This window comes from Lissotriton vulgaris, chromosome 9 (assembly GCF_964263255.1).
Source record: "Lissotriton vulgaris chromosome 9, aLisVul1.2, whole genome shotgun sequence".
In the NCBI taxonomy this organism is placed as follows: Eukaryota; Metazoa; Chordata; class Amphibia; order Caudata; family Salamandridae; genus Lissotriton; species Lissotriton vulgaris.
Genome location: NC_141697.1, coordinates 1,113,043,358 through 1,113,069,366, shown reverse-complemented (window position 1 = coordinate 1,113,069,366; position 26,009 = coordinate 1,113,043,358). Strand labels below are relative to the sequence as shown.

General features: G+C 45.8%; 1 protein-coding gene across 1 annotated transcript in view; it reads right to left on the bottom strand.

The window, feature by feature from the left end:
* DNAH12 (dynein axonemal heavy chain 12) overlaps positions 1-26,009 on the bottom strand; it is a 1,291,066-nt gene that overhangs the window by 985,837 nt on the left and 279,220 nt on the right. The window contains exon 17 of the mRNA XM_086939114.1: positions 342-585. Within this exon, the coding sequence (XP_086795240.1) occupies positions 342-585 (244 nt within the window). The remainder of the gene's footprint in view (positions 1-341; positions 586-26,009) is intronic.

Genomic DNA, 26,009 nt, shown 5'->3' with positions numbered 1-26,009 from the left:
AAGAGAGTGTGATGTTGAAGAACAACTTTCCTGCAGTGAAACCAATTGAGTGGCATGCCCTGTGCTTCCGATCCATGATTCAAGATCCAAAGTCTTTTGAGTGGACACTTGAGAAACATCAAATTGTGGATTTGGAATTGAAAGCATACAGAGAAGGTCTGAGACATATAAATGTGCCATAATAGTCTCCTGAAAGCAGGCCATTATGGCTTAATGCAAAGGCACCCAAATGATTAAACACCAAATACTACAAAAAGATAGCAATGGCACAATTGAAGACATTTAAAAGACATATATGTTAAAAAATATGGTAATATTTGCATAAAAATCTACCTTTTTACCTTAAACTCTTTTATCTGGTCCATCACACTAGAACACATTTGAGCAGTTCGACTCTCTTTAATTTCTTCGTCCAGTTTTTCTTCTGTAAGTGATCTGCGATGACCCGTTTTCTGTTTTTCTAGTTCAACTTTCTTCTGCTTTTGTTGGAAGAACCTCTGCATTTTGTAGATTTCTCTGAAGAAATCATCGACTTCAGCCTCCATGCTTTCCCCATTCAAATCCAAAAAAGCTCCATCCATCCATCTAGCAGTAAACAAATGAAGAAAATATACAATGTAAATAATAAACAAGGAAAAATAAAATAATTCACCTGTACGCGAGCTTCTTTGTATTATTATTTCAAGCTACAGGGCCATCGTAAATTTTGACATTGCTTATCTATGTTATAGTTCATGGATGTTTGGAAACAACAAACTGATGAGAAAGCAGCCAATCACTTCCAGGAATTGGTAGCTTACTGTAACATCATTATTCCTAATGGAGTGCAACTTTTAGATTGGTGGTGACTAATTACTGCAAAGCCCACTGCCTGTCAGACAGCCATTGATGGGCTGCCAATGTTGTACATGGTTGGTAACCAGTTATGTCTCACTGTTAAATCGGGTTTAGAGCTTTCAAGCCTACTTGCTTACAGATTACCTTTCTGACTCTGTTTCTCTAACTTAAAAGTGGCCCCTTTGATGTTTCCAATTTGACCTACAAATGGGATTACTGTTGTTTTGTTAAATAGGACCTATATTTATTGGCACAATACATATTTAACTCAGATTAGACTCAAAGTATTTCTTACATACTTACAAGACCCACCTCTTAAAACTTTCTTTGGTACTTACAAGACTCAACTCTGTTCTACTAACAAATACCTTTTGGGCACTATTTTGAAAGTTAGGGAGTTACTATAGTTTTCTTCCTTCTATACCTTCCTAAAGGTTTTGGGTTAGTGACTGGCTACTGGCGACCTCACCACCTTCAACCCACTACTCAACATAGTGTACCATTGATTTGTCAACAGGTTCGGGTGCAAAGTTATTGGGGAATTTCTGTAGGTCTTGTGGACAAAAACACTGCAATATGATCCGTCTGATACATGCTTTGTCCCTTCAGAGTCAAAATATGACAAGATAATTGCAAGAAAGTAGGATCTTTCTAGCATAGTTACCCCCACGTTTTGCCTATAATACGCTGGGATTCTGCTAATCAGGACCCCAGTGTCTGTGCTCTCTCTCCTCAAGTCTCTGGTAAGCATATTGTACAAACCACAATAGGCATACTGTTGTACCCCTGTAAGTCCCTAGTACACCAGGGGCCCTCCATGGGCTGCAGCATGTATTGTGCCACTCACGGGGGCCCATGCAAACTGTGTCTGCAGGTATGCCACTGCAGCCTGCATTAAAATGGTGTGTGCACCTGTCACTTCAGATATACCGGTAAGGTTTTCCTTATATCTCAGTCACTGTACTTACAGCTTATAATTCACCCCTAAGGTAGGCCTTACATCCCAGAGGTAGGGTTCATGAGCAAAGCTACCCTTACAAACCTCAGAGTCCATTCTCTGGCATTGCAAGTGCGATGAAGCCATTTGAAGGTATGTAGTGGGCATTGGCCGAATCAAGCTACATAATGGCTTCACCGAACCCGGTCATTTTTGGTATCAATCATGTTGGAATCATGCAAATACACCGATTTCAATGTTGGTTGAATGATACTATCTACTAGGGGCTCCTTAGAGGACCCCTCATACCCTTGTAGGGTCTGCCTGCCAGCTCATGCTGCTGCCTATCCCCAGACACTGTTCACCTCCCAGCTGATGAGCTTAACTCGGGCATGGGAAGGCAGAACAAAGAATTTCCTGTAGAGGAGAGGGATGACCACCTCTCCTTTGGAATTAGGTAGGGTGGGGTGCGTGCGAACTCCTCCAGACTGTATTGAAGGGCACATTTGGTGCCCTCCTTGGATATACCAGTTTCCATCAGTACAGGAGCCCTCTGCTCCCGCTCTGGCACAAAACTACACAAAAGACAAGGGAGTGACCACCCCTCTGTCCAGCCCCTCCCCAGGTGGTGCCACAATGCTTCTCCAGGTGGCCTCTTGATTCTGTCAACTTGAATCTTAGCCCCTGGGAGCTTCTGATTGGTTAGGTCCTCAGTGTAGCATCCATGACCTCCAATGATAGGTGGGTCACCGCAGAAGGTGTCCTCCCCCTTTCAGGGTTACATAAAGGCTCCCCTGAGGGTGGGTTCTTAGATTTGCCCTGGACACCATCAAGATTTGTCAAGACCTGTTAGAGGTTAGTTCTGCTGTGGGAAACTGGAACTCTGCTGCTAGATCGAGACAAGAACCAAGACAAAACTGCTCCTGGTAGGAAGACTCCTACTGCAACTTAATTTCCATGTTCTTTCAAGTTTCTGCAACTCCATGGCTGTACATCACCCCAGTCTCACATTACTATGTACATTACTATGCACGCTTCCCTGAACCGCAGGCACCTGAATGACAACGGCCGATTTGCTTATCCTGCCCGTCCCTCGGACACCTACTGACTCTGCAACACAGGTGGTGGTTTGTTGGTTCCCCAGAGGCCTGACTATTCTTCCCTGCAACTTTGGAGACTGCAATCCCTCTCCAGCTGACTTGAACAGCTTCTCTGTGCACAGCATCTGGCTGTCCTTGCCAAGGCTTGTCGACTCTCCTGACTGAAGATCTTCGAGCTCCAAGAAGCCCCAGCCTCAAGCATCGCACAGCTGAAAGTGTCGTTCTCCCTGCATCTCCTGTGACGTGCATCCATCTTCTGTGTGCTGCTGAGGCCACCTTGCAACTGCTCTGTGCCTGCTGCTAGAGGGTCCTCCTGGGTTCCCCATCAATTCCTGCTGGCTCTCCTGTTTGCTTAGGGCCAGCCCTGACGTACCCTTGCTGGGTTAGTCTCACAAAACTAGCTGGTCTGCAACCAAGCATTGTTTCTTGCAACCCGACTGCTGTCTTTGCCAAGGCTTGTTGGTTGTCCTGACGGCCACTGACCCTCCTGTATTCAGCAACTGTCGTGGGGCAGCTTGTGGATGAATTCTGTGATCCTGCATTGTTGCCTGGGCTCCACCTCTGCTTCATAAAGTCCTTCATGATACAGCCAGTACCGCCGAAAAGGGGTTGCTTTGTGCTCCAGCTCCTCCTGGACACCTCCGGGTGGTTTGGACTTGGTCCCCTCTGCTTTGAGGTACTGCTCATACAGTATCCACATTTGGGTTTCAGCAACTTGGTCCATGAGACGCTGCAGCTGCAGGATTTTCCAGATCCTCTATTGGTGTTACCGGGCAGTTCCAACACCACTACGCACCTATGGGTCTGGGCTCCTTGGTGTAGGTATCTGGGTTCCCTGGGTGAGGTGACTCTCCAACCTACCTTGATCCAATTGGTTTCCTTGAGGTCCTTTGGGAAGGGTCCTGAATCTGTAAAATACCAATGTGACTTACCCTGTATTATCCTAAGTATGTTTGACCCAGTGTAACACCTCTGCACTCTGACGCCTGGGGGTCTCTTGCTACTTACCTATTGTGATTCCATGCTTCCCCTAGATTTTTCCTCCTTGGGTATAAGTCCTGGTTTGGTACTCACCTCACATTCCATATTTTTAAATATATGGTTTGCCCCATTCTCGCCCCCTCGGGGGCCCATGTGTTTTCTATGCTTTCCTTACCAGTTTTGAAATATATTTCTATGTGTATTGAAAAGGTAGTTCTAGTGTTGTGTTTAATAAATACAGAAGTATTTTTCTAACACGGGTGTGCTTCTTTCTTGTGTGTAAGCTTCAGTGACTTACCATGTGGTAATGTACCCACTTTACACCCTCCTGAATAAGCCTTAGGTGCTCTCCACAGCTACCCTTGAGGGCTTTGGTTATCAGGAACTACTACTACTATCAGTAAGGGTTGCCTGGACTCAGTACACAGTACCTTACCAATAGGTGTACACCATATTCTGAGCCAACCCCCAACAATAATTAATTTTATTAAAAGAAACTGGGAAGTCTAACTTAACATTGTCTGAATTATTACCCTGTCCCAGCCATAAGTGCATCATCAGCAAAACACAGAACAGTGTACTTAAGCGCAAATATGTGCCTTATCAAAGCAACCTCAGATGGAATGATAGTTTGAAAGAACATTGATAGAAAGACTTCTCTTTGTTAAGGGGTGTTTATACTTATTGCACTTCTCAGCAGTTTCCCTGTCTGGTCTGCACCCTGCTGGGGTGGGACTTTGTTCTCCCAGCATTCCCCTTTGACCAGAGAAGGGGCCTTTGACTGTCTGCTAATGCTTAAAAGCACCGCCCAACTTCCCCAGTGCGAAACGCACATCTCATCAGTTTCCCTGCCCGCATTGCATCACTTAGAGGCCCTGCTGGGGTGGAACTTCATCCCCCAACATCCCCCTTTGATCAGAGGAGGGCCCTTGGCCCTTATATTGTCTGCTGATGCTTTAAAGTGCTGCCCGATGTCCATCGCTCAGGACATGCCCTGTCCACGACCGGAAGAGGTCCAGCTGGGTCCGTTCTCTTGAGCCCCCACCTTCGCATTCCATACGGTTTTTGAGCCACGTTTTGCTTGCTTATCCTACTCAGCACAGGTTGCCATGGGGTAAAAGATCACCTCTACTCAAAAGAAGCCGAAGGCTAGGAGTACAGGCAACACTCCTCCAATTACTACCTATTTGACTTCATCCAAGGGTGTTATTTCATCTGAACTGGAGATTGCTGGACGCCAGATAGACACCGTGCAAAAACGTATTGATAAAACTGATTTGTCGACCTTCAATTTCCCCTCAGGGGGCTACTCCTCTAACACTGTCCAATGTCATCCTGGAAGTTGTCTAGAACTCCAGGCAAGACAGTTTATTTGCCTCAGTGACTGCTCCAATCCCTGGTACAATATCTGGTATAGTTCACAATTTCCCCTCTAACCTTCTCATGAACACCACAAATGGCCAACTTTAAACCTTTGCCAGCTAAGCGACAAATGTGAATTGAAACATTCAAAAGGACTCTGTTGGTGCAAAAAGACCACAGGATGCAACAACCCCAAATTATATTAGTAACCCCACACCAAGTGCACAATTTAGTTCTGTACTTTAGGCAGCATCTAAACCCTTGTTAGATAATTTAGAGGCTATTTTAAGGGTTATCCAATAAGTCGTCATTTCACAAATTAAATCATTAAACGAAAAAGTTCAAACCTTCTTTGATCATCTGCCTAACCTGCACATGGCTCATAATAGCCTTTCTTGTCAGCCTCCAGTCAACTCTGGCCTAACTCCTGCTATGTCAAGTCAACCCCTCCCAGTACCACCAATTGTGAACCCTGTAAACCTTTGCAGGCCGCCTACTTATCCAATGCAAAATTTTTATATGCTCTTGAACCCTTCACAAGCACCTAATGATGTCAAGTACCTCCGTTCCTGTAACAACCCCCCTGGAAGGAGCTCTCCCTCCACAAGCAAACATCCTGTGGACCTTCTACAGCTCCCGCCAGAGTGTACTCCATATGTTATCATTCTAGAGGGTGTTCCCCCTTTATCTAATAACACTCATGAGAACTGTCAAGGTTTAAAAAATAAAGTAGCACATTGGTTACAATAATTTCAGGCTGGCCCACAAATCTTGCTAATGAAATTATCACGGCAGAAGAGTGGTATACTAATCTAAGCTTTTGAGATGTGATTGTGTTGTTATAATTTTTAGAAACCCTGGACTTGTAAGTCAGCTGCTGCACAGGTTGAATTATCATGTAAATGTTAAAAGTAATGTCCATGCTTTGACACTGTTTTTTTTTTTAATCGCCCAACACATTTTAGACCAGCATTTTGTACTTCTACAGGTCATGTCCCCATTTCAACTTGTAAGATCACGCTTTCTTTTGTGCATGGAAATCATTTTTAGAGTTTGGCCCCTTTGTCAGATGTTGAATGACTCCCAGGCCCTCAAGTAATCTTTTCCAACACTACAAGAACTGAAACCCACAATGGGGATATTTCCCCAAATCATTCTCAGACCTTTTCAATGAATTTGGTGAACTTGGGTGATACTGGAAGAGAGTGTTTAAAATTCTTGTATTGGACTATTGAGGGCATTTGTAACAAGTTGAATAATAGAGATTGGTTAGAGCTAATCAAAGAATATGATGTTGTTTGCTGCCAGGAAACCTGGGCTCTTGAGGAATTCTATGTTGATGGGTTACAATCAATTTGTGCACCTGTGATACCCTCAACTTCTGGTAGATCAAAAGAGGGTTTATGAGTTCTCATTTCACTATAATATGATAAAGTTAAAAGCTGAGAAGGTAACCAATACCCCATGCTCTGAAATCCTGCGATCATCACGTTATGGGTTTTTGGACGTTCTTCTAATTAATTGTTATTTTAACTATTTTTCCAACCATCCAATTAATATGATAGCTGAAACTGACTAAGTAATTTATGACTATAGTTTGAGACACCCAGACGGGGAGGCATTTTATGGACAAGTGATTTTAACATTTCTACTTGCTCATTTGGTGGAGATAGGGTCTGCGGGGTAACTGACTGGAATGAAAAATATCTTACAAACTTTAGTCACTCTCCCCCTAGGGTCCACTCTAAACCACAGCATCAAGAAACATAATCTCTTTTTTGATAGTAAATCTTTCAAAGATGGTGAATCGATTCCCCCAACCTTTACTGGTAGAGGATAATGCTCTGCCATGGATTTTAATCTGCTTTCCCCTCATTTTGTGTTATAGATACAGGGCTCCTATATTCTACCCTTTTTGATCAGTGATCATAATGCATTGGTACTTAATCTTACATGTTCCTGTGTAGGATCTAAAACGTGCAGCCCTCTTATTGACCTACGGTTTTCTAAAAATAGTGGCATCCGTCTAAGATGGGAGAAAGTGGATCATGATAATTTTTTTATGATCTTATTTTTGCTAAATATAAAGAAGTTATGATTTTTCCATCAGAGGAGCCCCAAACCAAAGAAGTGATGGCTAGTTTCAAGGGACTCTGCAGTTTCTCCTCCAATTTGTTGGAGGCCAAAATGTAAAGAACCTTCCCTTACAAATGGTTTGACCATGCATGCACATCTGCACTACAAGAGCTAAAGGACTCCCTGAAGGAAACTTCATGAAATTGTGAAATTATAAGGCAGTGTAGATCCACATATAAATCCATGGTAGCAGCCAGGAAACAGTATGGTAGAAATCTGGCCTGACAGGTTCTTTAAGCTGCAGCCCAAACTGGAGAATCTTCTTCTGGGAAGTGATTAACCGATCTTGTTTTACTGAGGGAAATCAACCTAAAGTAGATCGTCATATTACTCCGGAGCAATGGATTCATCATTATTCAAAAATCTTTTTACAAGATCCATCATCTAAGATAGTACCAGAGCTTCAAGCCTGCTAGGCCCAGACACCATTGCCCTGTGCAGCTCTATCGAAGCTAAAGATGTCACAAGGACGATTCTACAGTCAACTGCTGGCAAGGCTCCTGGCACAATGGGGTCCCTGTTGATGTTTTTAGGCAAAACCCCACCCTTTGGCCACCTCTTTTAACTAACATTTTTCGTTCAGCAGTTAGAGGTAACCTCTCGACTCTTGGAAGAAGTCCACCACCACCAGAGAGCAACAACCTACTAGGGGTCTCCCAGACAGGGTTCTGTCCAGGCCAGGGCACTGACATCGCCCTCCTGGCAGCAGTGGAGAAGGCCAGAAGCATTTTGGGCACGGGAGGATCAGTGGCAGTGATTCTCCTGGACCTCAGTGCGGCCTTCGACACTGTGGACCATCTCACCCTAATCCAACGACTGGGAGAAATCGGAGTAAGGGGTACGGCCCGGAAGAGGCTAAAATCCTTTCTAGCAGGCCGTTCCTTCCAAGTCTGGGAGAACGACAGCCACTCTCCCGTTATCCCCCTCTGCTGTGGAGTACCGCAGGGCTCATCCTTGAGCCCTACGTTATTTAACGTATACATGGCCCCACTGGAGAAACTGGTCAGTCCGTTCGGCGTATCAATCATCAACTACGCCGACGACACCCAGCTGGTGGTAACCCTCTCACACCCCCACCACTCCCCCGCTGACCTCCACAGTTGTCTCACCGAAGTCCACCGCTGGATGAACCTCTCCTCACTAAAGCTAAACGGCTCAAAGACCGAGATACTGATGCTCGGCCACAAAGGGCCCTCCTTGCCGCCTCACCTCTGGCCCAACTGCTTCGGCGACCCCCCCGCTCCCAAGGAAGAGGTCAAAAGCCTAGGCGTTTGGATCGAAAACGACCTGAGCTTCAGAACACAGGCAAAAAAGACGGCAGGAACATGCTTCGGACTCCTCAGAGCCTGTAGAAAGATCTTCCCCTTGCTCCCTGCGAACGCCAAGAAACTCCTGATTCAGGGCCTCATCCTGGCAAGACTGGACTACTGCAACGCAATCTACCTGGGAGCTCCCGTAGCCACCCTCAACACCTTGCAGAAAGTTCAAAATGCCGCCGCCCGCCTGCTTACTGGCACACCTGCAAGATCCTCTGCTAAGCCAGCTCTCAAGTCTCTCCACTGGCTCCTAGTCAGAGAAAGGGTTGCCTTCAAGGCTCTCTGTCTGGCCCACAAAACCCTCAACAACAACGGCCCCCCCCTCCTCAAGGAATTCATCATCCCCTACAAAGCGGAAAGGGCCCTCCGGTCCAGCGGAGAAAATCTCATCACAGTCCCCAGAGTTAAAAAAGCCAGGGCCGGTGGCCGCCGCTTCTCGGTCCACACGGCCAAACACTGGAACAACCTCCCACGAAGACTGAGGACAGAACCCAATCTCCTCCAGTTCAGGAAATCTCTAAAGACCCTCCTTTTTCCCCACCCATAATTCCCTCCTCTGCTGAAATCCCCGGAGACTCAGGTTTAGCGCTGGGATGCTCTAGGGTTACTACGTGCTCTACAAAACCTTTAAATAAATAAAATAAATAAATAAAATTATCCTCACTTTTAAAAAGGGATACAATAGTCAACCTTCAAAATAGCACATTGTCTCCCTTCTGGACTCCTCACCAAGATTCTGGGGAGAGTCCTGTTACAATCTTTGGAGAAATAGGCACTCAAGAATAGTTTTTTCTCTGAGACACAATATGGTTTCCGCCCAGGGGTTGGTATGGTGGAGCAATCCTTAAACCCTTTACGGATATTGGGAAAATATGCACCAGCTTGAGGAGGTGCCCTCCACATGGTCTTCCTGGACCTCTTCGATACATTCGACCTGGTTGATAGAGGTAAATTATGGCCCATGATGAGTAAGACAGGGATTGACAAATAAAGCCTTTCACCTCTGGAAGGGTAAGCTCCTTGAAGCACTCCGTTGCGAAAAAATTTGTTCACAACAATCACCATTCAATTCAACTTGCTTCACTTCGGTTTATTAGCCTTCATGTTCCAATAGTGAAATTTTGAGAGGTTTTTGTAAATACTTTCATTAATGCATTTCATATGTTTTGGCGTTCAACTCAATCATGGTGTAAGTTCACAGGGGTAAGAAAGCAAATTCCCCGATGCATTTCAGGTCCAGCTCTTCTTCAGGGGTTTCTCCCTATAACAAAATTAAGAAATATGCCCAATGACCCTGGGTCCATATGCGCTTATCTAGTAAAAACTGATGAAATAATAATGGCAGCCCAAAAAGAGTGAAGAAGTAAATAAAACGTTCCTCAATTCAAGTAGTTCACGTAGCGATGGGAAATAGAAAGAAATACAGGTGCTCATGTGAGTTAAATAAGCATCTTTGCATGCATACAGTGATACCGCGTATATCATGCTATGTCCGTGCATCACTGTTTAAAAGGTGGCTGTGAAGCGTTAAAAAAGAGTGCATCCCAATGTGCTCAAAAACTGGTAAAACGTCAGGGTGGAAGAATACAACGCCGTCCAAACGTAGTGCACCGAGAAAAATACAACTCGAGAACGATCACTCACTGTGAACTGAAACCGTGTATTAACAGAATCACTCATAGAGCGGAAAATCTTAACAAGAATAATCAAAAGGAGTATAGTGCCTCATATCTGTGAGTGCTTGATGACGAGTGTGACGCGTGTAACAGCCTTCGTGTTAATCATTCATGCCGGCATTCAACACCGGAACAAAATACTAACACGACCTGGAAGAGATCATAGTAACTGATGACAGACTACACTAGGGTTGAAAAGTTCCTGAGATCAATCTCTGTGAATAGAATAACACAATCTGATCTACTAAAAAGTGAAAAGTGCACATCGGTGTCTAAAACTGCAAGGACATACTTTTTTGTGCTACGAGTAAAAAGTGCACACAAGACTGTAAATCAGGCTGTGTGTTCATTACGGTCACACGAAGAGTGTTAAAAAAATAAATAGTGAAGATGTGAGCAAGGGATTAATTAAAAAGATAAAAAGGTGTAACCACACAGGGATTGACCCAGCCCTGATAAATTTATTTGTACACCTGCATAGTGACACAACAGCTAAGGTGCATTTTATTTTAAATGGGGATTGGACTGCGCCCTTTAGTTCCACCAAGGGTGTGCACCGAAGCTGTATTTTAGGTCCTTTAATATTTCTTTTGTATATAAATGCACTAGAATACACACTGATAACTAAAGGGGAAGTGTGGCTCAATGGTTAGAGCTGTGAAACAGAGAAGGTTTTGGATCCTCGAGGAGTCAATCTATCACTTCCGAAGAGACAATCTCACCGACAGATTGATTGTCTCTTCGGAAGTGATAGATTGACTCCTCGAATACAAGTCCTGGTTCAAATCAGAAACCGCCCGCCGGCTCAAAATTGGCCTCTGTGATCAGACGCCCTAATTCGAAAAGCCGCACACTAAGCTTTCAAAAGACATACGTTAAAATGTGAGCCGTTCCCTCTTCCGAGTGTGCACCGCGTGGCGGGCTACACATCTCCGACATTAACACTGTGCGAACTACAGAAACAATCATCCTTTGTGAATTACCGATACCACGGCATACTCCTTGCCCCCGTGCAGACTCACTGTTCCCAGTCCCCGTCCTGAAGAGAACCTTTAACACTCTGGTTCGAAACGCGTCAACACCTCCACCCTGTGGTTACTCAAAAGGGTGCATCTAGGATAAGAATTTTTCCACTACTTTGGATCTTAGCTGTGGATCTTAGCTGTGCAACCCAATACAAACATTGAACCACAGGCTCTGATAGGCAGGCAGGCGTTCCATTCCATCTGCCCCCGCCTGTCGCTTGGTTTCATAGTCCTATGGACTGGTTGTACCTTTGCTTTTTGCACAAATTTTGCACTGTATATAAATGCAATTGATTTTTGAATACTGAATTATTTCATTGTTTGTTGGTGTGTCATTCTTATTTGTTCTTATTTGTTCTGCTCTATTCATTTTGTAAGTATTGTACATTTGTAAACTTGTATATTTGTAGATATTGTACTCATGAATTCACGGTCGTGACAGTCTTTGGTTTGTCTCTGTGTTTTTGAAAATTTTGATAAACTGGGTAAAAAAGAAAATAAATTTGTTTTGGGACATAAATCCCGTGGTCACGTAGTACATATTGACTGTGTTTCTGTTAGTTGTGATATTAATTTTTCCTGTCCAGCCACCTTGTTCTGTTTTCTCTCAATGGTTAGAGCGGCAGACCCTGATGCAGAGGTCTGGCCCGGGACCAGGGTTCAATTCCCGCCTCGGCGGGTCTTATGCTCAATTTCCTCGGACCTGATAATTCTCGCCTCAGTGCCTAACCAAATCAAGGGTGCATCATCTCAGCAACTCTGGGCAATAGCTTGCTTAATCTCCACAATGGCCCCAACAGTGCTGGGATGCCTGGCTTGACCTTGGGGGTGCCCAGGAGTGGACATTTCACAGGGAAAAAGCCAGGAAGGGTTCCACAACGGTATGCGTACAGCGCCAGGAGACCCCGGTTGGGGTATAAGTGCGTTTTACAAGTACAAATTAATTTCATTTAAAGGAAGAGACCTCCCAAGAGTCAGAAACCGTTCAGTACCAGTATTTTTATATGCTGACGACGCAATCTTAATCACTCATACCGCAAACGTATTGCAATTACTTCTTGACGAACTAGTTACTTACCTTCAGTAACGCATTATCTGGTAGAGACATTGTATCCCCATTGAGTAGTGTCTGTGAACTTATCCTACCAAAAATTGTCATGAGAACTAGCCGGTCGACTTTAAAATAGAAGACTAGACTTGTGTATGAAGTTACATGAGAAGGAACAATATCTCCCCATAACCACTATGGCAAGAACCACTGAAAATATAAGAAAAAGCCTTGGACGTTGTGGAAAAAGTGATTATGGCAATGTAACAGCACTGTGTCACCGGATCACAGTGAAAGTTATAATAAACATCATATAATTCCAAATGTGATGACCAATGGGCAGCTAGAATATTGATGCCCAGCAGCAAAAGCAAATGGCATTGAGCTTTAACCCCATTTGCCAGCCGATTCGTATTCTAGGGTAACTAATTCCTAGAAAACAGAGAACGGCGACCCAGAACACATCCACACCTTAGTAAGAATGTGTTAGACCTGTCTGGCTTTTTGCGTAGTCCCTCCAATTTATTATTTATTTTGTCCCCTTTTTGCCCCTCATACTTTTATTAATTTTTGCGTCCACTAGCTTTTTCAGGTGTTGGTCAAGGGGATAGGTGCTCTTTCACCCTCATAGTTTTTCACCTCAGGCCTAGAGGCCTTTTCTGACAGGAATATAGTTGAAGTCACAAAATGGTGGCTACCAACTGTCCCAACTGACAAACCTAGAACCTGTCCCATAGAGTAGAATAGGGCATTCCAGAACCTTCTGGTCCCTTCTGGACCTCTGAGGGTCAGCCTATAAAAGGCGGAATGCTGGACAGCCATTTTGTCTTGTTAGTGAGGAGCAGCTGGAGTATAGGCGAAGGGTCTGGTAGAGGGTAGAATCTTCAGGGAAGCTTGCCTCTTAAGGGTTGCCCCTTTTATGATCCTTCCCCTCTCTCTTTCCTATTTTTAAGCCTGACCCAGTTAGCCCCATCCTGCTGACCCTGGACAGGGGGTCTCCAACCTAGGAGGGTGTGTGGTGTAAAACCAAACCTCTACCCACTCTTGTCCAGTAGAGGGGAATTGAGCAATTGGCAGGAGTTAGAGGAGTGGTGCTTTGTGAGCGCAGGTCTTCAACCTTGTTTAGCTCCCCCTCAGTGTCAACCCGGGTCCCCATTGCGTGGGAGAGGGAGCGCAGACGGTGTCATCCCCTCTCACCTGTGGACCTTTACGTGGAAGATCCGGCGCTGCCCTGAGATCTGAGGGAAGCGGAAGTGTAGCGCTGGTTGTCTTGGGCAGCGCACTTCTACACAGACTCTCGGCGGTGTCACTGCTTGGCGCTGACAAAGTTTGGACAACGCGCCTCTGCGCAGTCTCTGGGCGGTGTCCACTGTTCTGGCAGGAGGGGCCTAGGATCGAGCAGGCCTAGAGGTGAGCCGCTATCTGCGCCGTCAAGGGGAGCAGCCGCCGGTCTGAGCCGCTACTCCTTCGCGCATGCGCTGGAGCGCTTCCAGCGAGGGAATCCCTTGAGGCAGGAAGAGGCGGAGAGCGGGCCTCACAGAGCGCGAGTGAGCGCGAATTCCTCACAGGCCTGGCGGGGGTATTCTGAACCCCAGCCCTGTGATACCTGTTGGGTGGAATCGACTGAGGCCCCAAGGCAGTAGCGTGGTCTGAGGAGAGAGGACGACTACCTTCTCAAGTAAGGGGAGTGGGGGGAAGAGCGAGGTGCTAGACATCCCCTCTTATTTCAGACTTCAGGGTGACTGAAAGCGCTAAGTTGTGGAGTGAAGGGGTCGATTTGGAAACTTGAAGGTTTTCCTTTACCAAGCTTCAAGAGAGACTGAGTAAAAGGGAATTTCAGAGCTGAGGGAGGTCATCAGCAGAACACTGTACAAGTTACAGGGGAACAGCCTGTGGTACTCTAGAGAATTGCCATCCAGTTCTTGTTTCACTGAAGGCTTACTCAATAGATATTGTGTTCATCTGCTGGAAACTCAGCTAGAAAAAGGAGGGGTTGCTATGATATATGGAAGGGTTGGCTTTGTTAAACTAGAGATTCTATAACTGAGGTATCTGGGTGCTGTACCGGAAAGTAATTGATGTTTCTGTGCTAAAATTTGAGACACTACTCCCTGGTAGCCAATGTGATGTGTTAACAAGCTGGGGAGATGAGAAATGAAATGTTGTAATAACTTTGAAAGTCTAAATAATTCCATGAGCAAATGTGAGATACTGAACTGTGATTTCTAAAGTCAAGAGAGCAAATATTATTTTTATAAACAAGCTCGTATTTTTCCAACATTGGTGTAGTGCCATTTTTGAGTGTTATTGCGTTGATTTACTGCTGGGTGGTTGGCAACCTTTACACATGTGCCTTTAGTGAATGTGTCTTACCCTAGGCCAGGCTACCCTAGGTGACCTGACATCCCAGGTTCCAACAAGTTGGTGTCTAGCGGTGGGATCCTGACTGTGGTTGCAGCTACTCAGTAGTAATTGAACGTAATACACTAGCCTACACCAGGAGTTTTCTCCTAGCGGCCCTCCAAATTTTACTTTTGTTTTTCCAAATTTGTTCCTGGTGGTGGGGTGGAGGTAGCTTCAGGTTGCCCTTGCAACATTAATTTCCTTGTGTGGATAATCTGGTTTTGCCTATCTCAAAATGGAGTTTGCATTAGAAAAACTAGACACCTATTCTGTGGCTCAGCTGAAAGATTTCTGCCAGCAAATGGGGGTATTTTTTAAGCATGGTGCCAGGAAGGGGGAGCTCCAAACCAGTCTAAGGGCTTGGGTGGAGGCACACAAAGAAGGGAAGGAGGAGGATGAAGGGACAGACCGGGACACGGTTCTGGAGATAGAAGGCTTATTTCCATCAGAGGGGGAAAACCTACTCCCAGGACCAGTGTCCTATTCCCGGAGGGGCAGTAGTGTCTCCGGGGGAAGCCTGACTGAAGCCGAGCTCACTGACCGGAGGGAAATGAGACAGTTAAAATGGGAGTTGGCTAAGCTGGAGCAGGAGAAGGAGGAGCGGAGGATGGCCCATGAGTTCAGGTTGAAGGAATTAGAACTCCAGAACCTACGACGGGGGTCCTCTCCTGTATTGAATGGTGGCAGCGAAATAAAAGAGACAGCCAGGGAGTCCAGACCCTATTTACCAAAAGACCTTATAGCTAGCTTTAGTCAGGGGGACGACATAGCCAAGTGGTTGGCTGCCTATGAGGTCTCCCTAAGAGCCCATGGGGTGCAGGAGAAGCACTGGGGGGGTGGTTTGTATAAGTACATGCCCCCTGCTGGTCGGGACACCTTGCTGGCCCTAGAACCAGAGGAACAAACCAACTACCCCACCATGAAGCTGGCGTTGGTAAGGAAGTTTGGGCTTACCCCAGAAAGGTACCGTCAGAAGTTCAGGGGGAGCCACAAATTAAGCACCCAGAACTGGGTGGACTTCCTTGACTACGCCAGAAAGGCCTTAGAGGGCTGGGTCAAGGGCAGTGAGGTGAAGGATTATGAGGGGTTGTATGATCTATTTTTGAAAGAGCACCTCCTCGAGAAATGTTTTCCCGAGCTGCGCCAACACCTGGTGGACAGCAAGCTGACCAATCCCCGGAAGCTTGCAGAGGAGGCGGACATCTGGGCCAGTACCCGGGTGTCCTCAAAGGGGACTGGAGGGGATTCCCAAAAGGCCGGACAGGGCGCCCCCCAGAAGAAGGAGGGGGGAGATAAAAAGAGGGAGTTCTCTAAAGGTCCCCAAAACAATTTCCAAGGAAAGGGAACAGGTTTCACCCCTAAGGCAAACCCGCCCAGAAACCCTAACCCTGGCCAAAGCCAGCAGCCAAGGGTTCTCCACTGTTTTGAGTGTGGTGGTGTTGGACATTATAAGGGAGATGTCAGATGCCCAAAGAGACCACCCCCTCCCACCGGAGGAAAACCACCGGGAGTAGCTAGTGTAGCGCTCGGGGAGGAGTTGCCCTTAGATAAGGGGGGTGAGTGGGCGGGTGTCACCTTAGTGTCCCTGGGAGAACGGGAGATGGTTCCTAAGATCCAGGTGCCCCCAAATACTGCAAAGTATGGGCAATGGGTCACCATCAATGGCCAGAGAGGGGAGGCTCTGAGAGATACAGGAGCCAGTATGACTATGGTGAGAAGTCAACTGGTGTCTCCAGAGCAGGTGGTTCCCCATGTACTCCACCCCGCCGCGATGGCTGACGGCAGAATGGGCCACTATCCAGTGGCTGAGGTTCCCTTTGAGTGGGAGGGGGTTGCAGGTTCACTTCGAGTTGCCGTAAGCCCTGCCGTGCCAGTTGATTGTCTGCTGGGGAATGACATGGAGCACAACACTTGGAGAGAGGTGGAATACCGGACGCACACTGCGATGCTGGGTACACCTGACTAGGCCTGTGTGAGCACACGGTCTGCGACTACCCGAAGAGGGAGTTCGCCTGGGTTGGAGCCTGGAACAATGGCCCAACCCGCTGCCAAAAAGGGACAGACCCGAAGACAGGAAGAGCCTGCTTCGGCTTCCACACCCCATGTGACAGATCGGCCACCTGCGGTGGTGGAGCAGGAGTTCGTGGAGGGGGAGACGAAGGAAACTCACCTGCTTGATGCCGCCACGCCGCCACCGCCAGGAGTCTTCTTAAGGGACACAGGCACCTGAAAGCAAGCCGCCACCGCCAAGAGTCATCTTCCATCGGACTACACGCGCCGCCGCTCCGGGACTTCAATTCCCGGCAGCCTACGCGGCGGCGCGCTTTCCAACGACGCGAGGGCGCCAGGAGGCGCACAAAAGCGCCTCAGATACCGGCGGAGCGGGGGAGAAGAAGGAAACTCACCTGCTTGACGCCGCCACGCCGCCACCGCCAGGAGTCTTCTTAAGGCACATAGGCACCTGGAAGCAAGCCGCCACCGCCAAGAGTCATCTTCCATCGGACTACACGCGCCGCCGCTCCAGGACTTCAATTCCCGGCAGCCTACGCGGCGGCGCGCTTTCCAACGACGCGAGGGCGCCAGGAGGCGCACAAAAGCGCCTCAGATACCGGCGGAGCGGGGGAGACGAAGGAAACTCACCTGCTTCACGCCGCCACGCCGCCACCGCCAGGAGTCTTCTTAAGGCACACAGGCACCTGGAAGCAAGCCGCCACCGCCAAGAGTCATCTTCCATCGGACTACACGCGCCGCCGCTCCGGGACTTCAATTCCCGGCAGCCTACGCGGCGGCGCGCTTTCCAACAACGCGAGGGCGCCAGGAGGCGCACAAAAGCGCCTCAGATACCCGCTTCGCGGGACGCCCGGAGCGAAGCCCGGGCAAAGGGCGGGCCCTCTACGGCCCTCATCGGCAGGAAGAGGCAGGAGCAGGGCCAAGACCGCTGCCCAAAAACACTCAAGTAAGTGAAACACTCCCCTCATCCCTGTAAGTGCCTGGGATACCATATTGATTTTAAACCCTACGGACCTGCATTGTTGCTACCTTGTAAAATGTCTAAAGCAAAAGCATTTTCAGCTCCACTTAACACTATAGACAATTACATGGTACAGAAAGTTGTCAAAATTAACCAGGCCAGGAGATCATCTTTGGGTCTTAGTTATTCGCCAGACTTGCTTATGGACAATACGCCTCTACCTACCCCAGCTCTTGATATTAGCAATGAGGTGTTCCAGACTCCAGATAACAACCCACTGACCCAATTACTAATAGCAATCAATGAACCAGTTCCCGAATGTACAACTGATACTGACATTATTACTCTAGAAGAAGAAACCCCTACACCGGTCCCAGCTCCTAGAGTAACAAAGGGAGGGGGAAAGAATATACCAAAAAGGGGTGGCCTTCGATCAGGTAAAAAGCGCCTTGACGCTTCCCCTCAGGAGAAAACTGGAGATGATACTAGGAGTAATGGGGGAGGAAAGGTCTATCTGGATGAAGATCAATTCAAGAAGCTACTGAATGCCATAGATAACAAAATTAAAACTATTACCAAACCACTCCTAAGCAAAATTGACCAGCTCACAGAAGAGGTTACTAGACTGGGGGTACTTTTGCAAAAAACAACAGAAGAAAGATCAAATGCTGTTTTATCAAACCTGGTTACAGTTGACTCGAAAATTACCAAAATTGCACCTGGGCCAGATTTTTCAGCACATACTTCCCAGAACACCATGGGGAGGCCTGTCCAAGGGGGAGAGGGGTCGGGAATCCCAAACCCAGTTACCATTGTTGAGGACTCTGCAAGGCCCATCTCTAGAAGTACAAAAGAGATAGACAACATAGAGAAAGGGCCTGTTGAATTAATAGTGGAAGCTTCCCCACTAATATTGGTTCTAGCAAATGTCCCTCAATTAGAACCAGGGCAAGTAGAAAACATCCCTTCTTTGATAAATAAATCACTTCACTGGCTATCAAAGAATATGGCTTTTAAACCAGGAGGCAGGGACCAGTTGGCACAGGAAGTAGTAAAAGCTAGAAGGGTTGAATGGATCGGGGGTGGCGTCAAAAAGTTTAAGGGGGATTGCGTGGTGCTACATTTCTCAGATAAGAAGTTTTACCAAACATTCTAGCTAATATATATCCCCCTCAGCGTAGATCTACCGAAATAGTGCCACTAACGTTGGATTTCTTTTACATAAAAAAGGGGAACATTATAAATCCAACATTGTTAAAAACTAAATGGAACCCTGTAATTAGAAAAGCCAAAATCCCTGAAAATAAAAATAATTGGGGAATCTCGACAGAAAACAGGTTCTCTGCCCTTTCAGGGTTAAGTCAATGTGACTGACTGGAAAAATCAATGAGTTTAGGGGAACCAAAGTTGGTAAAGGTTAAACATGGAAATACGAGTACTCTCACGACATTTGGAACATATTGCTGTGAGTGTAAGATACCTGACCCTAGAGATCAAACCTTTAATGCAGTAGAGTGAGGTAATAGAAATTTTTAGGTAGTCAGTGTGACCCCCACTCGCACCCTATCCATGCTCCCGTGTCCCATGTATGTCATGTAATTTCCTTCCCGTGTCCGCCATGATAATGCAAATGTATTTCCGTCTAATGTTAGTATGTCAGTTAGTGAGCCCTTCATGTATAAAGTACCAATTCCGCATTAGGGCCCACGTTTCCAATGCATTTACATGGTGCACTATTAAATAACGCGAAGCACACGTTTTCCACGTTTTTCTGGCTCAATCGAGCCAGGCCCTTAATTTAGGCTCCGGGCCTCTTCTAACTCTGAAAGCTGCAGTTTAGGTATGCATCCCTGACCTTTACATTACTTCCTGCCCAGCGAGCGGTGCCGGCTCGGCCTGGCCTGCCTGCCAAGACAGTATTTTGCCTACAGTTATCTGCTCAGCTTCCGCAAAAACACATTCCAGTCTAGTGAAATAGGTAGGAAATACAAATTATGTCACCGGATCTGAACAAAAAATGTGGTACTACTAACAGTATGTGAGTGTACTTACATCTATGTGTTTGTAAGATTAGGTAGGCACCTTGTGAACCCTAACAGGGTACCCATCAGTCACCACTCGGAACCGCCCTTCATCATTTGGGATTCCTGTATAGCCATTTGTTAGGAACAGCAAGGGTAGCACAATAGAGGAGATGTTGAATCTCTGATGTTACTAATGCCGTCCTGTATGGTCTGAGTCTCACAGGCTATTTTAAAGCTGGAAAAAAGAGAGTGACTGAATATGCAGTGCATGTAGTGAGAGTGAAAAGTGAAACTAAAATTGGGTGAGAGGGCAAAAAAATTCCTTTATTCCATGTTTTGCTCGCTCCTCCAATATTAAAAAGCAGTGGGGTAAATTAAACAAATATTCCCCCAGATGTATTGGTCAACATGTTTCTGCAAATAATGGACCACAGAGTCCGTTGCATTCATCAGGACCTTTCTTAAGCTGAAGCTACTGCAAAATATGTGAAGTGATAAAAAGTGACTACAAATATTAATCTGCGACCTGAATGGAGATCACCTGGATCCTTTAGGTGTCATCTGATTTCGCAGTCGTTGTATGTCACTAGTGAGAAAACAAACATAACAGAAAATAGTAACCACATTGATTTGCGAACAGTTAGAATGTGTTGAGTACATTTAAAACTATATACCAAATTCCTTTGTCAAAGAAGTCTTTTTAAGCTTATTAATTTGTCTATCTCATGAAGACATCTAATGATCTTTCATGGTAGGATACTTTATCTTACCATTGTAGACAAAGTAGAAGGCTGCGCCTCGCCTGGCAACGGCTCAGGATACGAGGGAAGCACCGCTCTAAAAAGGGAAAAAGGAAGCAAAAAACAAGGAATGTCATCGCTCCTTTTGTTTGTCTGAAAGTGGGGTATGTATAGGCAAAGCGGCAAAAGGCAGAACCAAAGCACATCAAGTTTTTTTTTTTTTTTTTTTTTTTTTAAAAGAATGACACCTAACCGCTGAGTCCGTGTGCCTTGTACAGCATAGTGCTGTGGTTAGTATTGGGTGTAATGGATTTTTTAAGTACTGCACGCAAGGAGCGCCATCGCGCCCTGTACCGACAGGCTTCTAGTCGGCGTGTAAACACTCGATATGAGCGTCTGTCTGAAAGGCATGTTCAAAGTGCAATGGTCGGGCAAAGCTACACGGGGTCAGCAGTAAAAGATTAATGGTTGCCGTTCATTCGAAATGCTCACCTGTCCGTCGGTACCTCGCCGCCTTCCTCTGAGCCGATGGGGAGGTAGCGAGGTACCGCGGACACTCTAGTTAAAAGCGTTCCAGCGATTGGTCCGGTAGCGATCACATGGTGTCAACGGACCAATCAGCACGCATCTGCTGTCTATGTCTAAGTGAGACAGTGCGCGCGCCGTGATAGGCTGGCAAGGAGTCACATGGTCCGACTCTGTATCGAGTTCTTTTATTGGCCGGGCCCTCGTTACTATGAGAACATGGGTTAAACATAAACAAAGGCTGTTTACCTTCGTTAATCTGAGAACACGGGTTGTTTACCTTAATCATAAACAGAGGCTGCGAGTCTTATTTAGCCCAAGGAGACAAAGGGACAAGGATCTCGTCGTTTATATAAAACGATCACTTAGGTATTTTATAAGATGTATTGGTATGTTTAGCCCTGAGGTGCCGTTAACTGGCATCAACTAGTGAATAGGATTTTGATTAATTAAACTATTGGGGTATTCAATGAAATCTTATATGACTCGTGGTTTTTAAGGCACTTTTCTTGAGGCGTCTCTGACCAGTGTCTATATACGGCTATGTATGACTGTAGTCACCAAATTACAGGGAGGACCAAGGAATCTCATCATTGAGTCCACTCCTATTTGTACCCAGCCTAAACACCCACTTTTGTTCCTTGCGCATGAGAAAGGTAGTGTGGTCTGTTACATGCGGTGGAATATATGGCTGTTCAAGAACGGTCCATACAAATGCAGTCGGGTCATGTTGTTTCTCTAAAAAGTGATTCGTCAGCTTGGTGGCTTGTCTTTTCCGACGGATCGTACTTTTATGTTCGGAAATTCGGATTTTTACTTTCCGAGTTGTCATTCCGACATATTTAAGACCACACGGACATGTGATCAAGTAAATTAAGTTGTCACTATTGCAACTTGTGAATTTTTCTTGTCTCCATGGTCTGTTGGTGCCAATGTCAACCTCCATTGATTTTGTTGTTTGGGGGCAGGCTTGGCATGTTCCACACGGATGGTGGCCTGTTACTGGTGGTAAATTCCAGATCGTACCTAGAGCCCTAGGTGTGTTGTTCCGTGGTCTTGTGTGGACAATACGATCTCTCAAGTTTGGACCTCTCTCAACCATTCCTTTGATCAGCCTTTGTATGTCTGGGGTCGGATCTTGTTCAAGGGGACAATAGGCCTCTTTATTGTCCAGTTGTCGCAGACACTCTGTGCGATAGTCATTCGTGTTCATAACGACTATCGCACCACCGCCTTTGTCGGCCGGTTTTATGGTTAGCTCATTATTGGCAGTCAAAGTCTTTAGAGCTTGTTGTTCAATCTTGGAAAAGTTATTATAAGTTTCTTTGTTTGTTGAAAACATGATCTCAATATCCTTCTCAACGGCTTGTTCAAATGCCAGAACTTGTACAGGGACCATCTGTGGTCCTGGATTGAATTTCGATTTTTTCTTTAAAACCGGCCGACAAAGGCGGTGCGATAGTCGTTATGAACACGAATGACTATCGCACAGAGTGTCTGCGACAACTGGACAATAAAGAGGCCTATTGTCCCCTTGAACAAGATCCGACCCCAGACATACAAAGGCTGATCAAAGGAATGGTTGAGGAAGCACTGGCAGAAGGCTGGGTAACTCGAAATGAAGCTTCCTTTTTATGCACGGAACACCCGGTAATGCCCTACTTCTACTGCCTCCCCAAGGTGCATAAAGAGCAGAGACCACCACCCGGACGGCCAATAATCTCAGGTATTGGATCTGCCTTAGAGCCGCTCTCCACCTTTGTGGACCACTTTTTGCGCCCAATGGTTCTCGAGATGCCCACCTATCTCAGAGACACAACTGATGTGCTGCGCCTTCTTCCAGAAATTGAATTCAATGTAGACACTGACCATCTAGTCACATTTGACGTGGAGTCGCTGTATACATCCATACCCCAGGATGAGACATTAGAAGTCATCTCCTCTCTCCTGAGGGAAAGGGATCTGAATGGTATAACACCTGTCAGTTTCATCATGGACTGTGCAACCGTAGCCATGAAGAGAAACTTTTTCAGATTCGAAGAAACAGTATATCTCCAAACGTCTGGTACTAGTATGGGGAGCGTTTTCGCCCCCAGCCTGGCGAACCTTTATGTTCATCATTTTGAACAGGAACATGTCCTGAATGATACCAATCCGTATATCGCTTCCATAATCATATGGAAACGGTATATTGATGACATACTGGTAATTTGGAGAGGGACACATGAAGACCTCATGACCTTTCACCATTGGCTCAACAGCAGAAATAATTTTCTACGCTTCACAGTAGAAGCGAGCAAAACTGCCATTGCATTTCTAGACCTGAAGATTTTCTCTACCCCGGAAGGCTTACAATCGGAACTTTACAAAAAACCAATGGCCAAAAACTCTTTACTCTGTTTTGACAGTCACCATCCCAGATCTCTTAAAGAGAATCTGCCATATGGACAATTTTTGAGAGTGCAGAGGAATTGTTCAACCAGAGAAGGCTACGCAACACACTCAAGAGCCCTACAACAACAACTGTTAAGCCGCAAATATCCTTCAAAGTTGGTTAAAAAGTCAATGAAACGTGCTGGTAACAACAATAGAATGGCCCTTCTAGAACCACCCGTAGGAAAAACTACACTGAACAGACTCACATGTGTCACCAGGTTTGGGACCCTATCAAATGACCTCCAGAAAATAATTAAAAAACATTGGCCAATTCAAACAACAAAATCAATGGAGGTTGACATTGGCACCAACAGACCATGGAGACAAGAAAAATTCACAAATTGCAATAGTGACAACTTAATTTACTTGATCACATGTCCGTGTGGTCTTAAATATGTCGGAATGACAACTCGGAAAGTAAAAATCCGAATTTCCGAACATAAAAGTACGATCCGTCGGAAAAGACAAGCCACCAAGCTGACGAATCACTTTTTAGAGAAACAACATGACCCGACTGCATTTGTATGGACCGTTCTTGAACAGCCATATATTCCACCGCATGTAACAGACCACACTACCTTTCTCATGCGCAAGGAACAAAAGTGGGTGTTTAGGCTGGGTACAAATAGGAGTGGACTCAATGATGAGATTCCTTGGTCCTCCCTGTAATTTGGTGACTACAGTCATACATAGCCGTATATAGACACTGGTCAGAGACGCCTCAAGAAAAGTGCCTTAAAAACCACGAGTCATATAAGATTTCATTGAATACCCCAATAGTTTAATTAATCAAAATCCTATTCACTAGTTGATGCAGTTAAGGGCCCCTCAGGGCTAAACATACCAATACATCTTATAAAATACCTAAGTGATCGTTTTATATAAACGACGAGATCCTTGTCCCTTTGTCTCCTTGGGCTAAATAAGACTCGCAGCCTCTGTTTATGATTAAGGTAAACAACCCGTGTTCTCAGATTAACGAAGGTAAACAGCCTTTGTTTATGTTTAACCCATGTTCTCATAGTAACGAGGGCCCGGCCAATAAAAGAACTCGATACAGAGTCGGACCATGTGACTCCTTGCCAGCCTATCACGGCGCGCGCACTGTCTCACTTAGACATAGACAGCAGATGCGTGCTGATTGGTCCGTTGACACCATGTGATCGCTACCGGACCAATCGCTGGAACGCTTTTAACTAGAGTGTCCGCGGTACCTCGCTACCTCCCCATCGGCTCAGAGGAAGGCGGCGAGGTACCGACGGACAGGTGAGCATTTCGAATGAACGGCAACCATTAATCTTTTACTGCTGACCCCGTGTAGCTTTGCCCGACCATTGCACTTTGAACATGCCTTTCAGACAGACGCTCATATCGAGTGTTTACACGCCGACTAGAAGCCTGTCGGTACAGGGCGCGATGGCGCTCCTTGCGTGCAGTACTTAAAAAATCCATTACACCCAATACTAACCACAGCACTATGCTGTACAAGGCACACAGACTCAGCGGTTAGGTGTCATTCTTTTTAAAAAAAAAAAAAAAAAAAAAACTTGATGTGCTTTGGTTCTGCCTTTTGCCGCTTTGCCTATACATACCCCACTTTCAGACAAACAAAAGGAGCGATGACATTCCTTGTTTTTTGCTTTCTTTTTCCCCTTTTTAGAGCGGTGCTTCCCTCGTATCCTGAGCCGTTGCCAGGCGAGGCGCAGCCTTCTACTTTGTCTACAATGGTAAGATAAAGTATCCTACCATGAAAGATCATTAGATGTCTTCATGAGATAGACAAATTAATAAGCTTAAAAAGACTTCTTTGACAAAGGAATTTGGTATATAGTTTTAAATGTACTCAACACATTCTAACTGTTCGCAAATCAATGTGGTTACTATTTTCTGTTATGTTTGTTTTCTCACTAGTGACATACAACGACTGCGAAATCAGATGACACCTAAAGGATCCAGGTGATCTCTATTCAGGTCGCAGATTAATATTTGTAGTCACTTTTTATCACTTCACATATTTTGCAGTAGCTTCAGCTTAAGAAAGGTCCTGATGAATGCAACAGACTCTGTGGTCCATTATTTGCAGAAACATGTTGACCAATACATCTGGGTGAATATTTGTTTAATTTACCCCACTGCTTTTTAATATTGGAGGAGCGAGCAAAACATGGAATAAAGGAATTTTTTTGCCCTCTCACCCAATTTTAGTTTCACTTTTCACTCTCACTACATGCACTGCATATTCAGTCACTCTCTTTTTTCCAGCTTTAAAATAGCCTGTGAGACTCAGACCATACAGGACGGCATTAGTAACATCAGAGGTTCAACATCTCCTCTATTGTGCTACCCTTGCTGTTCCTAACAAATGGCTATACAGGAATCCCAAATGATGAAGGGCGGTTCCGAGTGGTGACTGATGGGTACCCTGTTAGGGTTCACAAGGTGCCTACCTAATCTTACAAACACATAGATGTAAGTACACTCACATACTGTTA